At 46.5% G+C, this 24,480-nt stretch overlaps 1 protein-coding gene across 1 annotated transcript; it reads left to right on the top strand.

The window, feature by feature from the left end:
- The first annotated feature begins 237 nt into the window (after window positions 1-237).
- On the top strand, window positions 238-23,608 carry BATF (basic leucine zipper ATF-like transcription factor). The gene is made up of 3 exons (XM_019427200.2): window positions 238-535; window positions 3,582-3,686; window positions 23,053-23,608. The coding sequence occupies exons 1-3, from the start codon at window positions 473-475 to the stop codon at window positions 23,260-23,262; spliced, it is 378 nt and encodes a 125-aa protein (XP_019282745.1). The 5' UTR covers window positions 238-472; the 3' UTR covers window positions 23,263-23,608.
- Window positions 23,609-24,480: the final 872 nt, after the last annotated feature.

Genomic DNA, 24,480 nt, shown 5'->3' on the forward strand with positions numbered 1-24,480 from the left:
TGGGCTGTTTTTCTCTTTTATCTCCATCAACTGAGGAGAGCTGTTCTGCCTTTCAAACAGTCAGAAGGTATCTGGGGTTTTGTGTATTTTTTTTTTTTTTTTTTTTGGTCTTCCTTTCATATAATTCTGTGGGTCTTTTCCCAGATATGTATTTTCTCTCAAATTAACTTCTACCTTGTTTAAGTTTCCGCCCATGTGACTTCCAGTGTGAGTTACCAGAAACCACAAGAGAGAGAGAGCGCGCGCGCACGAGCCCCAAAGCGAGCGACATGTCCCTGTGGGGAGCAGTGCCTCTGCACCCCAGAGCGAGGAGGACGCGGGGGTCAGAGGTGGCTGCAGGGCGGGCAGAGGAGGGACCTGTGCAGGGGGGTGGGCTGGCGGCCCGGGAGCAGCCAGGAAGGGAGGCCAGCTGGTGACAAGAGAGCCCGCGGGCGCGTCGGGGGCTGGGTGGAGAGCCCGGAAGACTGCAGCCATGCCTCACAGCTCGGACAGCAGCGACTCCAGCTTCAGCCGCTCTCCTCCCCCGGGCAAGCAGGTAGGGTCCCCCTTTCCCTGCAACCCACCGTCTGCGTCTCCGAGGGGGCGGGCAGCGGGAGGGCCAGGCCTCCTTGGGCTGCCCAGGGAGCCCCGGGGCGCGAGGAAGTGGCTGGTGGCAGGAACACCCCGTCAGACTTACGACGGTGGTTGCAATTCAGCCGCCTGTCGGCGCGGACCGTCGTCCCGCACCCATTCCACCAGGGCCGCTTCTCCTCTCGGTTCCAGACGGGGCCCACCGCCCCCGCCTCAGCCGGGTCCTCACCCCGCGAAGCTTTCTAGGAAGCCAGGAGGGGCATGTGCATCAGAGAACCCCGGCCTCTCCAAGGAGAGAGGGTCCACCTGTCTGCAAGGCGGGAGAAACCCGAGGGGCACAGCATCACAGAGGCCGCTGGCACCCCCGGCCCCAGCGCGTGGGGTCGCGGCGGGGGGGGGGGGGGGGCAGCCAGCAGGGCAAGAGAGAGGGAGAGGGAGAGGCAACGGGGAAGAGCGAAGAAGAAAAAAGAGCAAGTTAGACGGAGGGGGAAGCGGGCGCAGGAGGACCTACAGGGGCCCTGCCCCTGCCGCCAGCACAGCCAGCGGAGAGCGATGCTGGGGCGCTGTCGCGAAGCCTCGAAGCCTCTTTCTTTCCCCTGTGGCCGCTGGACAGGAGGAAAGGGTCAATCGGAAGGCAGTACTAGAACCTGACGGACGCACTGACTTCTAGCTCAGCTCGGCTCAGTTCCGGGGAAAGCAGAGCGGTCGAGGTAGAGAGTCTGGGGGCGTTTTGGAATCTAGATGGTGACTTCGGAGTCAAAAGTTTTCAGCTTGAGGGGTGCCAACAGGAGGGGCCCCTTGCCAGCCCCGAAGCTTATTTTATTTTATTTTATTTTATTTTATTTTATTTTATTTTATTTTATTTTATTTTATTTTATTATTTTATTTTATTATTTTATTTTATTATTTTATTTTATTTTATTTTAAATGTTTTAAAAGTTTAACTTATTTTGAGGGAGAGTGACCATGAGCTGGGGAGGGGCAGAGAGAGGGGGAGAGAGAGAATCGGAAGCTGGCTGGGCACAGCGTCAGCGCGGAACCTGACGTGGGTCTCAATCCCACGAACTGCAGGATCACCACCCGAGCCAAAACCGAGAGTCTGCCGTTTAACCAGCTGAGCCCCCCAGGCACCCTGACCCCAAACCTTTGGAGACTTCTCTTCACCACCTTCCTTGACATCCCTCCCTATAGAAAGGCTTCTGCATTCTCACCTAATACATCAAGAGATTAAAATGTCTTCCCCAACTCTGTGGTTTAAAAACCACATTCTTTGCTTAGCATAGACATCCAAGAGGGCTTTCAAGATGCTGCAGCCAAAATAAAAGTATATAAACATATAAGACAGCATCTGTCATGAATACCGCACAGAAGAGCACCAGGTGGGGAGACGTCATAGCAGAGACCTCTAGAGGGCAAACAATCCAGTCCTCTGCTCCAGATGGTATCAGGGTGGCTTGGGCTGCCTGGAAGTCTGTACTCTTCTTAGGAAGGAAATTACTCATGGCTTCCATGGTAATCTGGGTTCCCAGCCCCTTAGAGAAAAGCACTTCCTTCCCATCTGACCCGATGCCCTCCTACTGCGATGGCCTGGAAGTGTTGGGCATGCTGGTGAGACACGCTTGGAGAGCACAGGGTCTTGCCCCAGGAACAGTGCCCCTCTGTCCCGTGTGGACCTGAGAGGGAACAGGGTAGGGGTGGTGGAAGAGTTTTACTCAGGCTCCTACACCTATCCTGCAGTGTTAGGGGGACAGCTGGAGCTAACCTCTCTGCCCACGTAGAGGACACGTCCATCTGTGGGATATACTTAGAGGACACCAGAGGTCCTCTTGTCCTCCTAAGCACCCATCAGCAACCTGCCACAGCCAGGTAATCTCCACCGTTAGAGCTGTTCTTAGTCTCTAGTTTGTATTAGGCATTGTGCTCAGAGCCACGGGGAATGTCAGGGTCACTGAGCATAATGAAGGGAATGCAGGGGGAAAGAGAGACTGATCTGGGATGGGACCTGAGCCCAGCAATGTGGCAGAAGACACATGGGTACAAACCAGTGAGGGGTGGGGAGTGGCTTAGAAAGGCATCAGACTTAGCAGCAGAAGATGTAAGTCCTGGCTTACTGTGAACTCTCGGGCAAGCCCTTTGAGCCTCAGTTTCCTCACATATAAGATAGAAATGATAATATCAACTTCACAGATTTGAGGAATTAAGTAAGAGCACCTCTGGGGTGCCTGGGGGGCTCAGGTCATGATCTCACGGTTTGTGGGTTCGAACCCCGCATTGGGCTCTGGGCTGACAGCTCAGAGCCTGGAGCCTGCTTTGGATCCTGTGTCTCCCTCTCTCTCTGCCTTTCCCTCACTCTCCCACTCTCTCTCTCTCCCACCCTCTCTCTGTCTCTCTCAAAAATAAATAAACATTAAAAAAAATTTTTTTTTTAAAAAGCAAGAGCACCTCTGAAAAAGCATTTTCACAGAAGTCGTCACATAGCTGGTGTCAACAAAGTTTTGGAAAAAAAAAAAAACAAACAAAAAAAACAGCAAGAAAATTCTAGGCCGAAAAGAGTAAGGGTGGAGCAGCCCTAGAGGGCTGGAGAGGTGATAAAACACACTTCATCGCCTTAACCAATTTTTTCCAAATACAGCCCTATCTAGGCCCCAGGGTCTTTTTCTTCTTCCTGTAGCTTTTGGCCAGCATACCTATATAGATGTAAGAGAGCGTGACAGAGTGTGGGGAAGGTTCTCTTTCGGGCCCAGCCTTTAGGTAAGGAGGGAGTGAATGGGCTAATGAAAAGATGAACAAGGATGGACAGACAGATACCGAACGGCAGGAGAACCTGTTTTAACTCAGAAGGGTGTGGGGAAGGTTCTCTTTCGGGCCCAGCCTTTAGGTAAGGAGGGAGTGAATGGGCTAATGAAAAGATGAACAAGGATGGACGGACAGATACCGAACGGCAGGAGAACCTGTTTTAACTCAGAAGGGAGGAGCACACTCACCCCATTCCCATCTTGTCTGCTTCCCAGGACTCATCTGATGATGTGAGAAAAGTTCAGAGAAGGGAGAAAAATCGCATTGCTGCCCAGAAGAGCCGACAGAGGCAGACACAGAAGGCTGACACCTTGCACTTGGTGAGTGTTCAGGACTTCCTTCATTCTCTTGAGCCTTGGGCTTTGCTCCCCACCACTTATGGGTGCTTGGACCACAGCTTTGAGCCTGTCTGCGTGGGCATGTGTATGTGGGGAAGGGCGGGGGAGAGTGGCAGGGTAGGGCTGTGGGGTGCGGTGTGGAGGAGAGGCTCTCCCATGGTTGTATTGAGAAAAATTTGTAGCAGAACATGAGCCATGGGGCTGATAGAGAAGTGAGCCCTTCTTCCTGACCCCCAAGAGGGCATGAAGTATAAATGAGTTGATCACCTGAGGCCCAGAGGAGGGCTGGGTGGAACCAGAACGGCCTGCTTGGAGATGGAGGAGGCAGAGAGAGCTTGTGCCTCTGCAGAAGGAAGGCAGGACTGTCTTTGGGAGGAATTTACACGGTGTGAAGCACTTTGGGGGAACCCAGGAGCCCAGCGTTAGGATCACATACGGTCCCATCCCCTAGGAGGCCAGTTGACAGCCACCCTGGTCCTTGCATCTGGGGCTAGGCCTCCATAGGGGGCCACGCCTTATTACTTCACCTTCCTGAACATCATTGAGTTTTATTTCGAAATATCTTTCATGACATCCCAAGGGATCTGTGAAAGAGGCAGTTTCAAGTACACTTATCTGGGACGGTCACTGTCCTGATTGAGTTGCCTCTAGCCTGGAACTTTCTAGAGAAGGTCCTGACCCCTGGCTTGAGCAAGAGCCTCGGGTGGTGCTGAGCTGCAATGCTACTGGCAGAGCAGGGCTCTGATCAACGTTTCTGGATTCTGGCCGTGTGCCAGAGCAGTGTTTCCTCCTTGTCACCCATACCTGACCGCCTTCCCTCTCTTCATTCTGCCCCTTCCTTGGTCCCTTAGTCTGCCAGCTCTTTCTTCACTGGCTCCTTCCTCTTCCATCCCTTCATCCCTTCCTCTAGCAGCTCAGCCTTCCTCTCCTTCCTCCTGAACCATTCCCGAACCTCGAGCATCCTCGTAATGTCTTTCAATGGTAAAAAGGGCAATTGGTACAAAGGGCAAGAAGTATGCTTTGTGTTTATTTGAAAGATTACCGTGGCAATCAACCAGTTGGAATAGTTGTTTTAATGCTCTCAAGAAAGAGTAAGATGTAGTTTTAGGGGGGGAAACAGATGCTTCTTTTAGCTTGGCAGGGAAGCCGAGAATAGTCTGCACCAACATCTCTGAACGGGTGCTTGTGTTTTATAAGAAGTGTACTCAGGGGCGCCTGGGTGGCTCAGTCGGTTGAGCGTCCGACTTCAGCTCAGGTCACGATCTCACGGTCCGTGAGTTCGAGCCCCGCGTCGGGCTCTGGGCTGATGGCTCAGAGCCTGGAGCCTGCTTCCGATTCTGTGTCTCCCTCTCTCTCTCTGCCCCTCCCCCGTTCATGCTCTGTCTTTCTCTGCCCCAAAAATAAATAAACGTTAAAAAAAAAATTTAAAAAAACAAGAAGTGTATTCAGCATATCTTCTGTTGCATCCCAACATAGTTTTAAGGTCATAAATATTTGTCGAATCGAAAAAAGAATAAATGAATGAACACCAAATTCTTTCTTCTCTTCGATAATGCTGACCAGCCGTCTAAATGTTAAGTTGTTGGTGACCCTGGTACTTCTATATCCTCTGTGATTTCATTATGGCTTAGGCCCTTCCCACACTCCAATTTACTATTTTAAGCTTGAAAATCTATGATCATGCACTTGTCTCTATCAGATTCCGATTCTAATTCAATATTCTTTAGAGCAAGCAAACAAACAAATGAAAATTAAACAGGATAGAGGCACCTGGGTGGCTCAGTCGGTTGAGCGTCCGACTTCGGCTCAGGTTGTGATCTCATAGTTGGCGAGTTCGAGCCCTGCATTGGGCTCTGTGCTGACAGCTCAGAGCCTCGAGCCCGCTTCGGATTCTGTGTCTCCCTCTTTCTCTGTCCCTCTCATGCTCCGTCTCTCTCTCTTAAAAAAAATAAACATCAAAAAAATGGGAAAGGATAAAGCCTTGCTTTTTGTGTAAGTAGACAATGTCCTGAGACTGTAAAACTGCCATAAGCTTTATAAGTTTGCAAAAGTAAAACAAAAAGAAAAAAAAAAGTGTGAATTAAGTATATCTCAGTGATTGTGCAGTCAGAAGCACAGGGTTTGAATCCCAGCTCTGCCACCTGCTATCTGTGTGATTGACCTTAGAAATGTTGGTAACCTCCCTTAGACTCAATTTTCCTATCTATAGAATGGGAAATGACAGTAACTACCTCATAGAGATAGTGCATCTAAAAAGCTGAACACACTGCTTGGCATATAATACTCAAAAATTTTAAGTATAATAAGAGTAATATTAATAATAGTTATTCTTATAGAAGCAAGCTAAATTATCACAAGATTATATATATACATTGCAGAATCTCAGGGCTGAGAGATTTCTTAAGGGCTGGCAAGTTCAGACACACTTTTGATGCTTAAGATTCCTCTACATGCACCCCCCTCCCCCCCCACCACACACACACACACACACACACACACACACACACACACACACCGCTGAAATGGTCCCCAACGTACGCCTGCTCACTTCTGTCGGAGAACTCCTTCCCTCCTAACCTGAGCAGAAGAGTCCTCCCTATCTTGAGCTGCACCACTGTTTCCCTGTAAATTCAACCCACTGGTCTTCATTCAAGCCCAGAGACACATCAGTGAGGGGGACATATATTTTCTTTGCTATGGCAAAGTTTTCAGTGGACGCAGCTGTCTGTCTGTCTGTCTGTCTCTCTGTCTCTCTGTCTCTCTCTGTAAGACAAGATTCAGAACCAGAAGATTTGGCCCATCTTGATTATACTGGCCATGGCTAGAGTGAGAGAATCTCTGGGTTTGGGATGCATGGAGACCCAAGTCATGCAGTCACCACGTCCACACCCACACCTCCAACCGCAGTCTCTAGAATGTTCCTTCCTAGCCTCCCCACATCTGGGGACAAACTCCTCCTCGTTCCTTTCCTTTGAGCACCACAGTGGTCAGGTTCACTTTTTGCCCAGTGAGTGGGTCACATACGTTTGCGTAGCTAGCCTGGGGGTTACAGCCAGTGCAGCTTGTTTCTTGACTTCAGGTAAAAGCTTTTGGCAGCCACATAATATACGTCTGCCACCTTCAAGCAGAGGGTTTGGCTGTGGTCTGAAATGGTCATTTCCTCTTAGAAGTAATCACCTATCTTCTCTATCCATTATCCTCTTAATTATGTTTGTGATCCAGGTAGAAAAATCTTCTGTTTTACCACTAGCATCCTTAAGGTCAAGGGCTTGGTTTACTCTTGAGTTCATGCTTGGCTCCACATGTTGAAGTTCTGGAACCATTCTCTGGCCTTCACACATAGCCGTAGATCCATCTACCAATATTGTAAAGACCAGCGACTGAGAGTACCGTCAGGCCATGCTTGCATTACTGTGCTAGCCTCATATACTGGGGTAATGTCATTTTCTCAGTTTCAGCTTTGCCACTATTATCTCTCTTAAAATACCAAAAGCGTTACTTCATTTCTGCAGTGAGAGTGTGGGTTACTTATTATTTAGCGTTTTCAGTATCTAGCCTATAAGTGGCTTATGCCAACATGCTGTATACTGATTGCTTTTAAAATAGAGTAGGGAAGGAGCCTCTTTCCACAACGGTTTAATCTTATGCTAGTTTTATACCATCCCTGGCATTGAGTACCCCTCATGTAAACTGGATCAGGTGCTTCTTTTCATAATTGTGATATCAACAAACAAAGTCGACATTCCATTTTAATTCTCTTCTGTTGGATGTTCCACACAAGCCCTTACCACACTTATTTCCTTTCCTCCTGCAGACAACCATGGAATCTGTTAGGCATAGTAGATGCATTGGTGAGAAATGAGAAAGGCACATCTTGACCAGTTCATTTCCTTTTTAATGTTTTTTAATTATTTTTTTTTAAGTTTTTATTTAAATTCTAGTTCATTTAGGGGTGCCTGGGTGGCTCAGTCGGTTGAGGGTCCGACTTCGGCTCAGGTCATGATCTCGCAGTTTGTGAGTTCGAGCCCCGTGTGGGGCCCTGTGCTGACAGCTTAGAGCCTGGAGCCTGCTTCGGATTCTGTATCTCCCTCTCTCTCTCTGCCCTTCCCCGCTCATGCTCTGTCTCTCTCCATCTCTCAAAAATGAATAAAACATTAAAAAATTTTTTTAAATTCCAGTTCATTTACATACTGGACCAGTTCATCTCCAAAAGACATCAGTAGCTAATAAGTGGATCCAGTAAGTGGATCAATTTTCAGCTGAAAACTATTAAAAGTGATAAGAAAATCCGGTCAGCTTTCGAAGTTAACACAAAAAGTAAAAACTTTCCTATATGTAAACCACAACCAATTAGAAAATTTAATGGGAGGAAAGATTCCATTTATAATACCAACAATGAGGGCGCCTGGGTGGCTCAGTTGGTTATGTGTCCAACTCTTGGTTTCAGCTCAGGCCCTGATCTCACAATTTGTAAGACTGAGCCCCGGGTCGGGTTCTGTGCTGTCAGCACAGAGCCTGCTTGGTATTCTTTCTCCCTCTCTCTCTGCCCCTCCCCTGCTCACACTCTCTCTCAAAATAAATAAATGTTAAAAAAATAAACATTAAAAAACATATTTATATATATATATATTTAAAAATATATATACTTTTCCTTATACATATATAATACCAATAATGGCAAATGGAAGGAAGGAATATATTTAACAAAAAATATGCAGGGCTCAATTTTTTAAAACTTTAGAATTATTCTAAGTGATTAAAAAAAAAACCCATTCCAATAAGTGGAAAGATATGCCTTATGTAAAGACAGCAATTTTCCTGAAATAAATCTATCAATTTAACCTAATGTGATCCCAATAAAAACCCAATAGGACTTTCTGGCAGTTAGAATAGCTAATCTAAGTTCTTGGTGAAAAACAACCATGTGACAGCTTTTAGGAAAATTTTAGAGGAGGGTAATTAAAGAAGATTAGCTGAATTATAAATATAGAAATCAAAACAATGTGGAAAAGGCAGAACATTGGGCAGAACAGAATATAGAAAGAGACCCCAAAACAAACTGAAATTTAAGACCCAAATACATATGTCAGTTCCTAAAATCTAGACACCAGAGCAAATGCAAAATGATGATGATAGCTTTTCAAACCAGTGAAAGAAAGCTGCATTATTCAATAAATAGAATTGGGACAACTGGCTAGCCATTTTGGGAGGAAGAAAGCTAGAGTCTTCATTTCTCATACAACATGCACACAGATTAAATGTAAAAAAACAAAAAACAAACCACTAAAGAAACTTGGGGGAAAAAAAAGAACATTGAAAAATTATTTTGGAATGAAGACTTTTCCAGATAAAGTACAAAACCCTGAAACCGTAAAGGCAAAAACTGATATATGTTACCCTTATACATAAAAAATAAAAATTTCTATACAGCTCAAAATATTCTATGCAAAATCAAAGGCAAATCACAGATTGGGGAAAATATCTGTAATACACATGACCAAAAAAGGGCATATTTACTTCACACGAGAGCTCATGTGAATAAGAAAATGATTAACAACCCAAAAGAAAAATGAGCAATGATTATAAATGGGCAATTTACAGAAAGAGAGAAAGAGATAGCAAATAAATATGGAAAAGATTCTAGACCTCACGTAGAGAAATGACAATTAAAGCAACCGGAAGGTTCCTTGCCAGACTGGCAAAGACAAAAAATGTTGCTAATATGTGACGTTGCCAAGGCTACGGAGAAGCAGGCACCACCACATACTACTTAGTAGGAATATGTCAGTACAACTCCATTAGAAGTCCATCCAGGGGCACCTGGGTGGCTCAGTCGTTGGGCGTCCGACTTCGGCTGGGGTCACGATCTCATGGTTTGTGGGTTCGAGCCCCGCATCGGGTTCTGGGCCGACAGCTCAGAGCCTGGAGCCTGCTTCCTATTCTGTATCCCTCTCTCTCTGCCCCTAACCTACTTGTGCTCTGTCTCTATCAAAAATAAATAAATATGAGCCTGGAGCCTGTTTCCGATTCTGTGTCTCCCTCTCTCTCTGCCCCTCCCCCGTTCATGCTCTGTCTCTCTCTGTCCCAAAAATAAATAAAAAACGTTGGAAAAAAAAAATTAAAAAAAAATAAAAAAAAAATAAATAAATAAATGTAAAAATAAAATAAAATTAAAAAAAAAAAGCCCATCCAAATTACAAGTGCACATACCCTGTAACTCATTTTACTCAGGTGTAAAATATCAGCAATTTTACATCTGGGAGTCTATTTACAAACATGCGCACAGATTACACAATTATGTGCACGTGAAGACACTCATTGCTGCATTGTTTGTTATAGTGAAGACTGGAAACAAGCTAAATATTCATGGGTGAGGAAGTAACGAAATGAACTATAGTTGTCCATTCAATGGGATACTATGAAGTTGTCAAAATGTTACATCGAATGTGTTAATCTGGAAAGATTATCAAGCTTCTATACGCTTACGTTAAAAAGGGGGTGAATATGGTACCTAGTTTGCTCCCATGTATGTTTTTAATAAAAAGAAAAACATACATGTGCATATGTGTATGAACTTAAAATTTTTCAAATGGGTTTTCCCTCAAAGTTAATATTTATTTCTGAAAAATAGGATGAAAGGTCTAAAGCAAAAGAGAGATACTTTGCCTTTTCCCCTTTTTTTATACAGCTTGGCTGTTTTTATCATGTGCTTTTATGTTTATAATGTACATATTTACATTCTCGACATCAGTCATTACTACATATGCATTAGGATTATTTCTTTTTAAAAAAATTTTTTTAAATGTTTTCATTTATTTTTGAGACAGAGAGAGACAGAGCATGAGCAGAGGAGGGGCAGAGAGAGGGGGATACACAGAATCTGAAGCAGGCTCCAGGCTCTGAGCTGTCAGCACAGAGCCCCACACAGGGCTCGAACTCACAAACTGCGAGATCATGACCTGAGCCGAAGTCAGACGCTCAACCGACTGAGCCACCCAGGCACCCCAGGATGATTTCTTTTTTAATTTTGATTTCAAACACTGAATAGTCTTCCTCTGTGACATTTTATCTCTTGAGCATCTGACATAAATATCTCAGTCCTTTGGGAGAATCAACTATAAGTTGGGATTTGTCATGAGTGACCCTAACTTCTACAGTACTGGACAAACCACTATAAGGAATGGCAGATCAGTGTCCCTTGTGTGGCCATCCTGGTTGATTGTAGTGGCTTGAAGGATTTTGAGTCAGTGTCCTGGGTCAGTGGAAAAGAAAAGTTGAGATCAGTTGAGAAGCTTTGTTCATGAAAAGGCGAAAAGTAGAAGAGATGATGGGGAGACAGTAATATTAGCCCAGAGCTATGCCTTTGACAAGTCAGATCTGGCCTCCAGAATGGAACTGGAAGCAAGGTGGAGGAACAGGGCCAAATCTGAAAGCTGGAACTGTGAGTACTCCCTTAGCTGGGGGTGGGAAAGGTGCTTTCCTGGGGCTGGCTCCTAAAGGAGTCTTATACTAGTCTAAAAAAAGAAAAAGGGTTCCAGGTTCCAGGAGATATCTTTAATGCCACATATAACAAATGTCCTGAGTGTAAATTATGCGTGAAGTGAAGCTTTGAACTGATGCTGTGAGAATTAAGTTACTTACAATCGGAGGAAGATTGAGTAATGGAGGAAAAACAGTTGAGCAAAGATGTCAACCCCCTGGGCCTCCTTAGAATGACACTATTGTTCTTGGTCGTCTGGGGAGGACTGGAAGAGAAAGCTGCTTGTGGTTCTTTTTCACTCCTGGAGTTCTCACTTTTCTCTCTGGAAGACGGTGCCATAAGGCTTATTTGCATAGAGAAGGCATAGGTCAAAAACAAAAACAAAACACAGAAGGAATGTCTGGCTAGTTCTGCCCTTAAAAAATTCAGCGAAAATCAGTGAGCCATTTGTGGAAAATAGTCACTTCTCTTGGTCCTCTATTGCTATGAATTTCCCTTAATTGAAAACATTAATTAAATACATGACTATGTACCAGGCGCTGGGTGTTAATGGCTCTACCTGTAGTATCTCATTTAATCTGCACAAAAGCCTTATTTCATAATTCTTAGGTTAAGTAATTCGTTCAAGATCATACAGCTTGTAACGAGGTCTGCCTGACTTTAGAGCCCATCTCCCTAGCCATGATGCTATACTGCCTGTTTCCTTCGGACTCTCACGAAGTTATATTCACCTTCTCTGATATCCTCCTTCGGTCTCTTCCTAACTTTGCTTTTGTGTTCTTTAAGCAACAACCTCCAAAATTCACACTTTTTCCTCCTCCATTATTAGGCCTAGTCAAGAAAGTAAAGTCTCGATGCAATATATCAACATGTCTATTGAAACCCTTTTTAAAGAAGGCTGTGCAGCAATAAATATTAACATCTCACATACGAATACTCCGGCACAGCAATTCCACTTACAAATGTTTGAAGAAAAAAATGCACAAAGATGCTTCGTTCATCATGACCAGTAAACACTTTATCAATACTATAAAATTGGACAGATGCCCAACAATAGGGGATTAAGCATATTATGACACATGCAGACACTAGAATTTTATGCTACCACTAAAAATGACTATGTATGTCTGTATCACAGAAAGATACATATGACATAGCAGTGAGGGGAGAACAGCAAGTTACAAACAGTATGCAGAATACAATCCTGTTGATGTAAAATCTGTGGGTTTGGGGCATGTTTGCATACATACAGATATCTGGAAAGATGTTCTCCAAAATGCTAATACAGTTATTCCTGAGTCATGAGTTTTGAGTAGCTTATCTTACCCTAGTATTTTTCTGTATTTTTAAAAAAAAAAATTTTTTTTTAACGTTTATTTATTTTTGAGACAGAGAGAGACAGAGCATGAACGGGGGAGGGTCAGAGAGAGGGAGCCACAGAATGTGAAACAGGCTCCAGGCTCTGAGCAGTCAGCACAGAGCCTGACGCGGGGCTCGAACTCACGGACCGCGAGATCGTGACCTGAGCCGAAGTCTGACGCTTAACCGACTGAGCCACCCAGGCGCCCCTGTATTTTTTTTTTTTATTGTGATGAATGTGTACCATGTTAAAAATCAGAACAACAATGTAGACTATTTTCATTTGGGAAAGAAAAGCATGTCGAGGCAATCTACCACCCCTGAATGCTTGTACCACTGATGATGGGTCCGTGTGGTTAAGTTTGGGAGGCATATTTGGAAGGAGGCCAGCTCCATACCAGTCTTGATGTTTATGAAGAATTTCTGTTCAAATGAGATTACAGGTCGCAGGTCACAAATTGATGGTGCCCATTCAAGCAGATGTCTCCATGAAGCTGTCCTCAGCGAGCAGCACCCAAACTTCTCTCTCTTGAAAAGAATGGGAGCATCTCACCAAAAAGTCCTTTCCCAAACTGCTTGGGGATTTTCTTAGTTTCCTCCGTAGCACTCAGTCTGGCACCCTGCTTCCTAGGGGGCATAGAGTGGTTCCGCAGGACAAAGTCCCCTTCAGATTGTGGGATATCATTATGTAGAGAGCATCATTATGGGTCCATGTGGTAGTGTGGTTGGGGGAGGGGGCGGGGGGTATAACAATAATTATGGTCATATTCCCTTCTATATAGAATCACAGAATTAAAAGATAACTCAGAGATGCTGCAAACCAACCTGCCATGTAACCAATGGGGACACTGAGGTCTTTCTCAAGGACGCCCAAAAACCTAAACCTCTTGCCTGCCCACCATTTGCTTTTGATTTGTACCACTTTGTTGAATAGGACTTTATTATTCAGAGGGTGTTGCTCCTACACGTCCTTTTGCAAAGGGTAAGCCAAGAAGTAAACCATTAACCAGAAGGCTTGAATGACCTAGCCAATCTTGAGCAATATAGCCCAAGCATATACAGCAAGTGATGAGAAAGAGAGTCCCGGGTTGAGAGGGCCTGAAGTTTAAACGTTCCTTTATGTTAAAAAGGTCTTAAAGTTGCAATACAAAATGAAAAGGACAGTAATACATTGGGGAAAATACTTGCATCAAAAGAAATAAATGCAGATGTCATATTTATACCATAGAAAGAACGTCCTTTTTAAGAAAAACATCCAGACTCCAATAGGTAAGTGGGCAGAAGCTATGAACAGAAAACTTACGTAACATTTTTCCTACCAAAATGAAAATAACCCAATTTTCTATTCTGATTGTGAAAATGATACACACTAAGGGCTTCTCAGCCTCGGCACCACTAACATTTTGAGTTGCATAATTCTTTGTTGGGGGAGGGGGATCCCGTGCACTGTAAAATGTAAAATCTAACCCCTACATTCCAGTAGCAGCACCTCACCCCTGAGCTGTGATGAGGAAAAATATTTCCAGACCTTGTCCAATGTTCCCTGGGAGGCAAAATTGTCCCTGGTTGAGAATGCTGTTCTAGGCAACAGACCCATAGAAAATTCTTCCTCCTATGTTGTCAATAACTTGTCACATTACAACGAAATTAAGAAACCCTCAAAAGGCTAATTGGCCAAATAAATTATTTAAAATTATAGTGCCTAAATGCCAATGGGGTTAGAGTGAAATTGACACATATATTCACTGCTGGTAACATTGTATATTTTACATAACCCTTTTACTGCAATATGGCCCTGAACTGGAAGACTGGTTGTGCCCTTTGCTCTGCTAATCTCACTCCTACAAATTTATCCTAGGACATAACCAAACAAAACCCAGAATGCACCAAGATGTTCACTGTGGTATTACTTACAATAGCAACATTTTGAGAGCAGCCTAAATGTCCAACATTACAAAACCATTTGAGGTAAATTGCAGATCTTCCATTTGATGACAGAGCCGATAAAAATGGTAATTATGGTGATTATGGAGAGGTGACAAAGTCAAGACAAAGCGAAATACAAATTGTATTCTGTACAACGATTGAGATTTCATACAAATGAGTGTTTATGTTTCTTAAAAAGGGCAAGAGGGCAACATGTGCAAATGGAAACACTTGTGTTAAGAGTACTAGAATCATGGGTGGGTATGATTTTTTAAAAATATTTTAAAGGTAGTTATACTGCATATTTTTTTATTTACAAACATACGAAAATGGGCAAATAGAGATCTGAGTGAACTCCGGAGAACAGTGAGGACAAGGACAAAGATGATATCACTGAGCTAGAATGTGGGGGTCAAGTTTTAGTAAATCTTACCACTTATCCTCCAAACGGGAACACTTTTGGAAGCAAAAACAGCACTAGTAAGAATTAACACCAGGACAACAGGTATGTACCGGAACTGTCCCAGCACACGACTCATCACTCTTGGTTTCAGGAAACCAAGGAAGGTGACCTGAGCTCTTATCAAAATTCCAAAGGAAGATAAAGTTCAGGGCCACGCAGAGTGGACTGGATTCCTGGGGCCAAAACGCAATTTCCTGCAACGGAGGATCCTCTAACCAAAGTATTTTCTGGGTCCTCGGCTGGTATGAGAACATGCCTTCCTGCTAAAGGGGTAGAGTGATCCAGAAAATTATAAAAGCAAAGGCCATATTCCCAGGACTAGATCCAATGTTGGCAGAAATGATTCATCCGCCCAACAAGTATGTATTAGCCCCCTCGGTGCCAGGTATGGCTTGGCTTGTTCTAGGCATTGAGAGCACAGCAGGGACAAGACAGAGTCCCTGATTTCATGGACCTTGCATTCCACCGGAAGTCACACTAGAAAACAGGCAAGTAGGGGCACCTGGGTGGCTCAGTTGGTTGAGCATCTGACCTCGGCTCAGCTCGTGATCTCATCGTGAGTTTGAGCCCCACGTCAGGCTCTGTGCTGACAGCTCAGAGCCTGGAGCCTGCTTCGGATTCTGTGTCTCCTCTTCTCTCTGCCCCTCTCCCACTCGTGCTCTCTTTCTCTCAAAAATAAATAAACGTTAAAAAAATGTTTTTTAAAAAAGAAACAAAACAGGCAAATAAATGACAAACAGGCTCAACACATAAAGTGAAGAGTACTTCAGTGAAAATCAAATAGTGCGATGTTGAATGTAACTAATGGACAGACAGGGTGGGGACAGTGAGCAAAGGAAGGTCTGTCTGAAGCCCTGACAGATCGTGGTCGTAGAAGGAGACTGGGAGGACCTGAGGAAAGGGTGTGCTCAGCAGAGCCTTGAGGCCAAACTGTGTGTTGGAAAAGGGCCAAGAGTTGGAAAATATGCCTTGTGCGCCCAGGCCTCTGAGACCAGGAGAAGGAACTCAGGAAGGAGCCTGTGGCAGGGAGCAGGAGCCCGCTGGGGGTGGGGTAGGGGTAGGGGTAGGGGCGGGGAGTGGGGTGGGGAGAGTCAACAAAACTAATTCAGATCTGCCTGGGGAATATATCTGAACCTAACTTCTGATCTACAAAATGGGAAGCAATAGCGCCTCCCTGGGTTGTTCGATAGTTAAATGACAGAGTAAATATAAAAGCAGAACAATATTGCATTTGTTCTGTTTTGTTTTGCATTGAGAAGGTTATATTTGTTCATTTGTTTAACGCAGAGCGCTTGGCATGTTCCTACAAATCAATCAGGTGGAGATATCACATGTATTATTATATATGAAGTCATATATGACTTCATATATAATAATATGACTTCACATATAATAATACTTTCCAGTTTGTAAAAAGTTAAGAGCACGGGCCTGGCTTTTCAAGTCTCCTTCGTGTGGAATGGATGGGGAAAGCCAGGTTCCAGCTAAGGAAATTATATGCAGAGTTCCTAAAATGGTGCTCATTCTGCTACTCCCACGCATAGGTTCAGTTTGCGGAACAAAAGTGTTACTGAGTAGGGATTTGACCTGGGCCTTTTTAAAAAAGTGAATCTCTTCCACTCATTTGCAACTATCCTTGTTATAAAATAGAAGCTATAAAAGCTAGTAAATGCTTAGTTAAACACTCCCTTGGAAATGTCACGGATATCATAAATTTACTTAGTAGACTCTTCATAAGCAGGGTTTGGTAAATTATTAGAGAGTTCAAGCTGGCAGTCAAGCAAGATGATTTTATCGAACACTTACTATGTGCCACGCACTGTCCTAATCAATGATGGCAAAGCAGTGAAGGCAGTGATAGACCCTCATGGAGCTCCACAATTTAAAGGGTACCTGGTTTGATCAAGTTATCATTAATGAGATTCGAATAGATGTCCTACCTCTGGCTCTTCTGTCATAAAAATGAACTGTTCTGGGCTACTTGAAATTGTTTTCGCCAAATATAATAGCAATTGGGATAGTAAGGCCTTTGCCTTAAATAGGCATTTACTTTCAGAAAATACTTTTGACTTAGAAACATCCTCCCATCTCTCTAAAGTTATTTGTATTATGCTATTTTTACTATATATTATAAAATAAAAATATTTAATACAAATCTAAATATATAAAATACATTTTAATAAAAGTAAACACTGCCCATATTTATATTCTTACATTTTTATTTTTATTTTTTTTTATTTATTTTTTTTTAAAATTTTTTTTAACGTTTATTTATTTTTGAGACAGAGAGAGACAGAGCATGAACGGGGGAGGGGCAGAGAGAGAGGGAGACACAGAATCGGAAGCAGGCTCCAGGCTCTGAGCCATCAGCCCAGAGCCTGACATGGGGCTCGAACTCACAGACCGCGAGATCGTGACCTGAGCTGAAGTCGGACGCTCAACCGACTGAGCCACCCAGGCGCCCCATTCTTACATTTTTAAAAAGAGGAATCAGCTACGAACATGAGTCCCAAGCTAATTGCTCATTAAGCTCACCTGGGAAACAATTTTTTAAGCTTATTTATTTTGAGAGAGACAAAGAGAGTGCAAGTGGGGGGGAGGGATAGAGAGAGAGGGAGAGAGAATCCCAGGCAGGTTTCACGTGGTCAGTGCTCAGAGTCTAACGCGGGGCTCAAACCCAAAAAACTGGGAGATCATGACCTGAGCTGAAATCAAGAGTCGGATGCTTAAACGACGGAGCCACCCAGGTGCCCCTGGGGAGCATTTTTAAAAAGTCTTGACGCTTGAGACCCATTCCAGGACAATCAAATTGGAACCTCTCACAGGAGTGATGTCCAGGAATTAAGATTTTCTGAAGCTCTTCAGGTGACTTCAGTATGCAGCCAGGGTTGAGACCTGGGGAGCAGTGACATTTGAAGCCCATCAGGTGCATGAGGTAGAATGTGTGGAGTGAGTTTAGTACAGTTGTAGGGGTTTTATACCCAGACACTGTCCCAGAGGCCTGGCAGGTTTAAAAAACAAAACAAAACAAAACTTAATTCAAACCTTTGTGTTCATGGCAATTATCAGTTGTTTTTTGGAATTGGGCTTGCTAGTGATAAACTTTCTAACTTGAGATATCAGCCAGGATTGCATTTAGCTATGAGTAATAGAAGGAGTCCTCTCACAAGGAATTCGAATTGGACAGACCAGGGCTAAGGCAGGAATGTCATCAAAGACCCGAGCTACTTCTGTCTCTGTGCAGGTATGCTCAGTATGTGGCTTTCATCTTCAAGGCTGCAAGGTAGCTGCTGGACCTCCAGGCATCAATCTGTGTTGAGGGAGGGTGGCTTTTGTCCTGGTGAGGCTTTGCTTTTTCAGTTAAAAGGGAAGCCCCACCCCCAGGTACTTCTGCTTACACCTTATTGGTCAGAATCTGTCACATGGTCATGCCTAGCTGCAAGGGAAGCTGAGCATTTTGGTGAATTTGTTTTCTAGCCTCTCTAGAAAGCAAGGGGGAGGAGTTTAGGATGGCAAGAAAGTAAAAATTTCTCCAGAATCAGACTTGTACATTATTCAGTGCAAAGGCCTGTGGTTTAGTGTTTCCTCTTCTCTCTTCATCGGGTGAGGACCAGAAGTTGGGGCTAATTCCGCCAGATTGGTTGGAGGGGTAGGCATACGTCCTACCATGGCTTCGGAAATGTCCTACCTGTCAGTTCGCAGATTTCTCCAGCAATGGCGGGCTCCACTCTGTATCTGCATTTTGTGGACGGGGATTGGTAACTGCAGGAGGCTGAACATAGCTGGGTGCGAGGGATAAGCTTCACACACTACTCTCCTGCTGAAGTGTAGGTGGGGGCTGAAAGGTCACCCAATCGATAAACGAATACATGTTCTCTTGAGGAGGAACACCCGGGACTATTTTCACTCTTCTGGAAATTGTGATTCAAAGAGAAGTAAACCAGAGCTGGCAGGAAGGAGGACCAAGGCCCGCTCAGAATGCCTGGAGAGTCCCTGCCAGAGCCTTGGGCCAGAGCCTGTCCTTGGCCTTGGTCCTCACTGGCTTCCCTGTGGGTAAGGGAACTGCCTGGGGATTCCCCATCATTTGAGAGCTCTTTGAGTGACCCTCTTTCGGCCCCTCCAGTAGGGAATTTCCCAGAATGTTCCCACACCCCCATGAAGCCTCTTCATTAACCACCCCCGAGCAGCTCGTAGTTCATGACAGGGTTGGCATCAGGCAGCTTCACAGGTGAGGGTGAATTGTGAACCTTATCTCCCAGACTTGCAAGAAATGGGAAAAGAGGGAAGATGAAATGGCAAAGCCAACAGGGCCGAGGCCTCACAGGATAATTACCAAACGTCATACGATTTAAACAGATGTCAAAGGCAAGAGAAAATGGTGGGCACAGACTCTGAAGCCAGACTGCCTCATTCTAGTCCTGCTGCTGCAACTTACGAGCCGTGCGACCTTGAGCGAATTACTTAACCTCTCTGTACCTTAGGTCGTCCTCTTCTGTAAAATGTGTCTGATAACATTATCTACCCGATAGGGTTGTGGCAAAGATTAAATATGATGATAACTAAAATACTTTGAAAAGTGATTGATACGTGGCAGCATTCAATAAAAATTATTACGTCAAGCTAGATTATTCTTTTACAAAATCGATTTCCACTCATTTTTCTCATATAAATTGAGTCTACATCCCTCCGCTCCCAACAGCCTTCTCCCTGACACTCACGCACACCCCTTCCCAACAAGTGGGGGTTGGCGGTTAATACGCTCAGTCAGTTCGGACTCTGAGATATTCCAGAGGTGAAGAGGGCTTGGAGAGCTTCTAAGCTAATGGTTCCTTCTCATGGTTGGCAGTGTTCACGGCACATTAGGATCCCCTGGGAGCCTTTAACAACCCAAATGCCCAGGCTGTACCCGAGACTGCTTAAACCAGAATCAGGCACTGGTATTGGTAAGGTTCTCCAGGGATCCCACTGATCTCAATGTGTGGCCAAGGTTGAGAACCACTGTTGAGGTCCAGTCTTCCCGTTCTAACAGGAACTGGGGCTCAGAGAGGGAAAAGAGAGTCATGGGCTCACCCAGCCAGGACCCCGGTCCCCAGTTACTGCGGATGGAGCCCACTGTTGTTGTATGTTCTGGACCTCACTGTGCATGTGGACGAAGGTCTGGCCTTGAGGGAGCCCTCTCAAAGCGTAGCTGGATGGATGATTCCCTCCCAACTCTGGGCAGGAGGCAGATGATCAGCTCTGTGACTGGAAAGTATGACTAACTCAGGCTTCCAGTGCAGTGTCTAAAGATCACCCAAATCAAGACCTTGTTTTCTCTTGGGAGACTGTAGGGCAGTTGAAGACTTCTTAGTGATCTCCAAAGACCTTTGGTCACGTAAGTTACCAGTCTCTTGGGGGAAGCACTGGGTATGCTAGAAGAATGGGGCTGAGGGCGGGGAAGCCTCCAGCCGATCCCTGCTCTGCATAACCCTGTATGGTTATGGGGCTTTGGGTCAATCGCTAAAGTGTCTGAACCTCTGAGAAAATAAGTGTCTTGCGTCAAATTCCAAAGCCTTTCCTCGTAGCGGCTGCTGCCACCAGCCTGTAATCATTTGGAGGGGGTGTTTGGGGTAGGTTTGTCCCAGGGTCTCAGTTGGCCTCATCTGAGAAGTGGGAATAATGGTAGCCAGCTGGCCTCAGCGTGTCCATCTCGGGGTTCCTGTGAGGAGCCTGAGGGCCCCAAGTGAATTCCTAAAAGTGGAAAGCAGCTTCCAGGGAAGCCCAAACTCACTGTGAGCCAGCTCACTGCTCCCTGACTGCAGCAGAAGACATGCATGTGAGAGGCTGACATTTCCTTCCCAAACATTCTGCTCCCGTCCCCCCTCACTGAGTCCTAGATTGCTAGCTGCCACTGGGAAGTTAAGGGAAGTCGGGGGATGTGATCCTTGCTCCTCCGAGTTAACGGCCTTTGCCAGCTGTCCCCGTGTGAGTCCCTTCCGGGGCATGACTGCCCCAGGGAGGGTCAGAGTGGACCAAACGTTGGCAGGTGGGGACATGTTGGGAGGAGGCCCCAGATCAGCCACTTCCTTCTACAAGGGAAGTCAAACTCTTCCTCTTGCCAGTGTCTGGCTGGCTGCGTGGCCCCCGGGCTGGCAGTGAGGCTGCTGGGCTGGCAGTGCTGGTTTCTCTGGGGCCCTAGCAGGAAGCAGTCTTGCTTCCCGAGGTAAAGATGAGTTTCTTGTCACAGGGGGTTGTTTTCTGGTTAGAGGCAGCGGCAGTCGTGAAGCCCCATCCTAGAGCTCTGGGATCTGCAAGGCAGGGGGGGCGGGGGGCAGGGAGAGAAAACTAGAGAGAGCTCAGCAGAGCTTGCTCGGGGAGGAAGAACCTGCTGTCACTTCCCGAAAGCTGGGCCTGCCTCTAGGCGGGGAGAAGGTCAGAGCGCGGTTGGTCCCTGTGGCCCGCCCACCCTACCCCTCCCTTCTGCCTCGGGGTTTGCCCAGGCTCTTCAGAGCACAGAATTTACAGTAAACGTTGTCACCAGTGGAAACTCTCAGAGGGGGCGAGGAAAAGGGCTAGAGGAAGGGGCCAGGACTCCCGGCCCCCAGTTCCCGTCTTACCAACCACCCCCCACCCAGTCTCATGTGTTGCTTTCTCTTACCTTTCGGTAAAGAGGGGATGCCCTGCCTCCGGGATGTGCCTGGAAACAGCCAAGTGGTGAGATTAGCGAGAGCCAGCCGTACCTTGCCGAAGAAGCCAGTGCCTCTGACCCCACCATCGTGGGTCTGAGTATCCCACCCACCCCCACCCCATGTTAGAGATAGGGGTTTCTTTTGTACCGACCTAGCCACATTTTCTAGCTCAACGCCACATACAGGAAATGCCAGGCTGGGGCTGAGCCTGCCTGCATCTGTCCTTCACAGACAGATGGGAGCTGGCTTGATGGGTAAGGCCGGTCGTACACCCCTCCGCCACTTAAAAAAGAAACCCTGGGCTCATGGATGAAGGCCGTTAGCAGCAAACCTGGATATCTCATTGCTGCTTATGCTCCTGATGGGTTATGTAAGGTGCCTTTTACGTGGTAGGTTATCTTATATCTGCCCACTGCCCACGGTAGTTTTGAGTCAACTTCTAGGCCAGCAATTAATGTCATCAGCCAGCCAATCAACGGACATTTGAGTTCATGGTCTGTGTTCAGGCACCTAACATTTAGGCACTTCATTAGTGCTTGACTAACTAAAACAAGTCTAAGGTTGCATTTAACTCACGTTTGCAAACTTGCCCGATCATTGGAATGACCTGGAGCACTCGATAAAATTCAGCAAATTCCCAGGGCGTCTGGGTGGCTCAGCGGGTGAAGCGTCCACCTTCGGCTCAGGGCCTGATCTTGACGTGTACGAGTTCTGAGCCCCGCGTCGGGCTCTGTGCTGACAGCTCAGAGCCTGGAGCCTGCTTCGGATTCTGTGCCTCCCTCTCTTCTTGTGCTCTCTCTCTCTCTCAAAAAAAAAAAAAAAAAAAGTAAATAAACATTTTTATAAAAATTCCGTGAATTCCCAGAATTCACCCCACATCCCAAACCCATTCAGTTCAAATCTCTAGATTTCACGAAGAGCCTGGAACTGTGTGACAAGCCCTTAAATTCTACTGCTACGGCAAGCTTGGGAAATGCTGACCTGTATCAAACAGAACTAGAGAAACTCTCTGCCGTTTCTTCAGGTTCTAACCTGCCAACCAGCTTCCCCTCACCTACCCTTGCCACTCTCAACCCACGTACACACTCACGGAGACCCATGTACACACGCACCCACACCAAGGAGCGTGCCCACATGCATTCCTGTGTGCGCCTGTTGGGTGGGACCATGTGGAACTGCCATCTTTATAGGTCAAAACAGACAAATTCCAGCAGTTTCATAGGCTCGACCTGGCATCCATGCATACACAGGCGTGCAGAGATGCACGGGCACTCACGTATGACACACGCAAACACATGTGCACACGTGCACCCACGCGTGCAGAAAAATTCACCGACGCCCGTCCCCACGGCTGTGCCTGTGAGAACCTAGTCTGGACTCCTCCGGTCCCCCCTCCCCCGATCCTGTGCTTTCCTTGACGCTAGTCTCAGATGCTGACCTGTCTCCCCACAGGAGAGTGAAGACCTGGAGAAACAGAACGCGGCTCTGCGCAAGGAGATCAAGCAGCTCACGGAAGAGATGAAGTATTTCACGTCGGTGCTAAGCAGCCATGAGCCCCTGTGCTCGGTGCTGGCGGCCAGCACGCCCTCGCCCCCCGACGTGGTATACAGCGCCCATGCCTTCCACCAGCCTCACGTCAGCTCGCCTCGCTTCCAGCCCTGAGCTCTGAGAGGCGGTGGGGGGCGGACGGAGCCCCCCGCCCCCAGCTGCCCTGGCCGGCCTCGGGAGGGGCACACAGACTGTGGCCAGGCCGCCCTCGCTCCTCAGGGCCCTCTCTCCCTCCGGAGACCCGGAGGCAGAGGCCCGGACAAGGATCGAGCGCAGGACTGTACCGGCCGAGAGGGTGTGAGGTCACCCAGTGGCGTGGCCGCCTGTCAGCATGTGCTGGGCCCCCGTGCGGATGGGAGGCCCAATCCAGAGTCAAATCCGACACGATGCCCAAGTCCCATGGCACAGAGGGAGGAGGGCAGGGTAGGGTTATTTTTCTAAATAAATTTCTTAAAAGCAACCGGTCTGGCAAGAGGTTCTCTTCTTTCACGTAGTCCCTTGAAAGCCTAGGTTCTGCGGGGGTGGGGGCCTTCTTTTGCTCTTGTCCTCAGCTCTGGGGACTCTGCTAATCTCTTCTTTTCCATGGTTTGGGTGACCTACTTGGGAAGCTGGGTGTTTTTTTATTTTTTATTTTCTTAATGTTTATGTTGGAGACAGACTGTGAACGGGAAGGGGGGCAGAGGGAGAGGGAGACACAGACCCCGAAGCAGGCCCCAGGCTGTCAGCACAGAGCCCGACGCGGGGCTCGAACCCATGAACCATGAGATCGTGACCCGGGCTGAGGTCGGGCACTCAACCCACGGAGCCACCCAGGAGCCCCGAGCTGGGTTTTTTCAAAGCATCTTCAATCCTCCCTGTAGGCATCTTCTTGGTTCCCCCCTCCCCCCTCAGTTACCTCACCATGACCTTCCCACCTTCCATTCCTCACTGCCTCACGCTTCCTGGATTGTCAGCGGGCCATTTTCCAGACAGGGAGAAGGACCAGTGCAAGATGCCATTCAGAGGAATGGTCGTTCAGGTTGATACTCTCACCTTTACAACTATACTTCCTCTGCTCCTCCCAGAAAGCCAGCCTTGGGTGATGCTGCATGCCAGGCTCCGTGCAAGGTGTTCTAGGAACACAAGGGCAACACGGGGAAAGTGCTGCCTCGTGCTCTCAAGGGGCAGCATGTGGCTTAGGTCCTTGGGGAGTTTCCTGCCAATGGACCTACACGTCCTGTTAAAGACCCCACCTCCCTTGAGAAGCTGCGATAAAGCACACACGGCTTTGCCTGTCTCCATTGGGCGCCACAGGCCGCCATTTTGAGCACAGTTTGAGGGCAGTAAGTGCCT

This window comes from Panthera pardus, unplaced genomic scaffold (genome assembly GCF_024362965.1).
Source record: "Panthera pardus isolate Hobbes unplaced genomic scaffold, ASM2436296v1 HiC_scaffold_24, whole genome shotgun sequence".
NCBI classification, from domain to species: domain Eukaryota; kingdom Metazoa; phylum Chordata; class Mammalia; order Carnivora; family Felidae; genus Panthera; species Panthera pardus.

Coding starts and splice junctions, on each gene's coding strand:
- BATF (XM_019427200.2), top strand. CDS start 473: ATGCCTCACAGCTCGGACAGCAGCGACTCCAGCTTCAGCCGCTCTCCT. Junction 536..3,581: donor CTCCTCCCCCGGGCAAGCAG/GTAGGGTCCCCC, acceptor TCTGCTTCCCAG/GACTCATCTGATGATGTGAG. Junction 3,687..23,052: donor AGGCTGACACCTTGCACTTG/GTGAGTGTTCAG, acceptor GTCTCCCCACAG/GAGAGTGAAGACCTGGAGAA.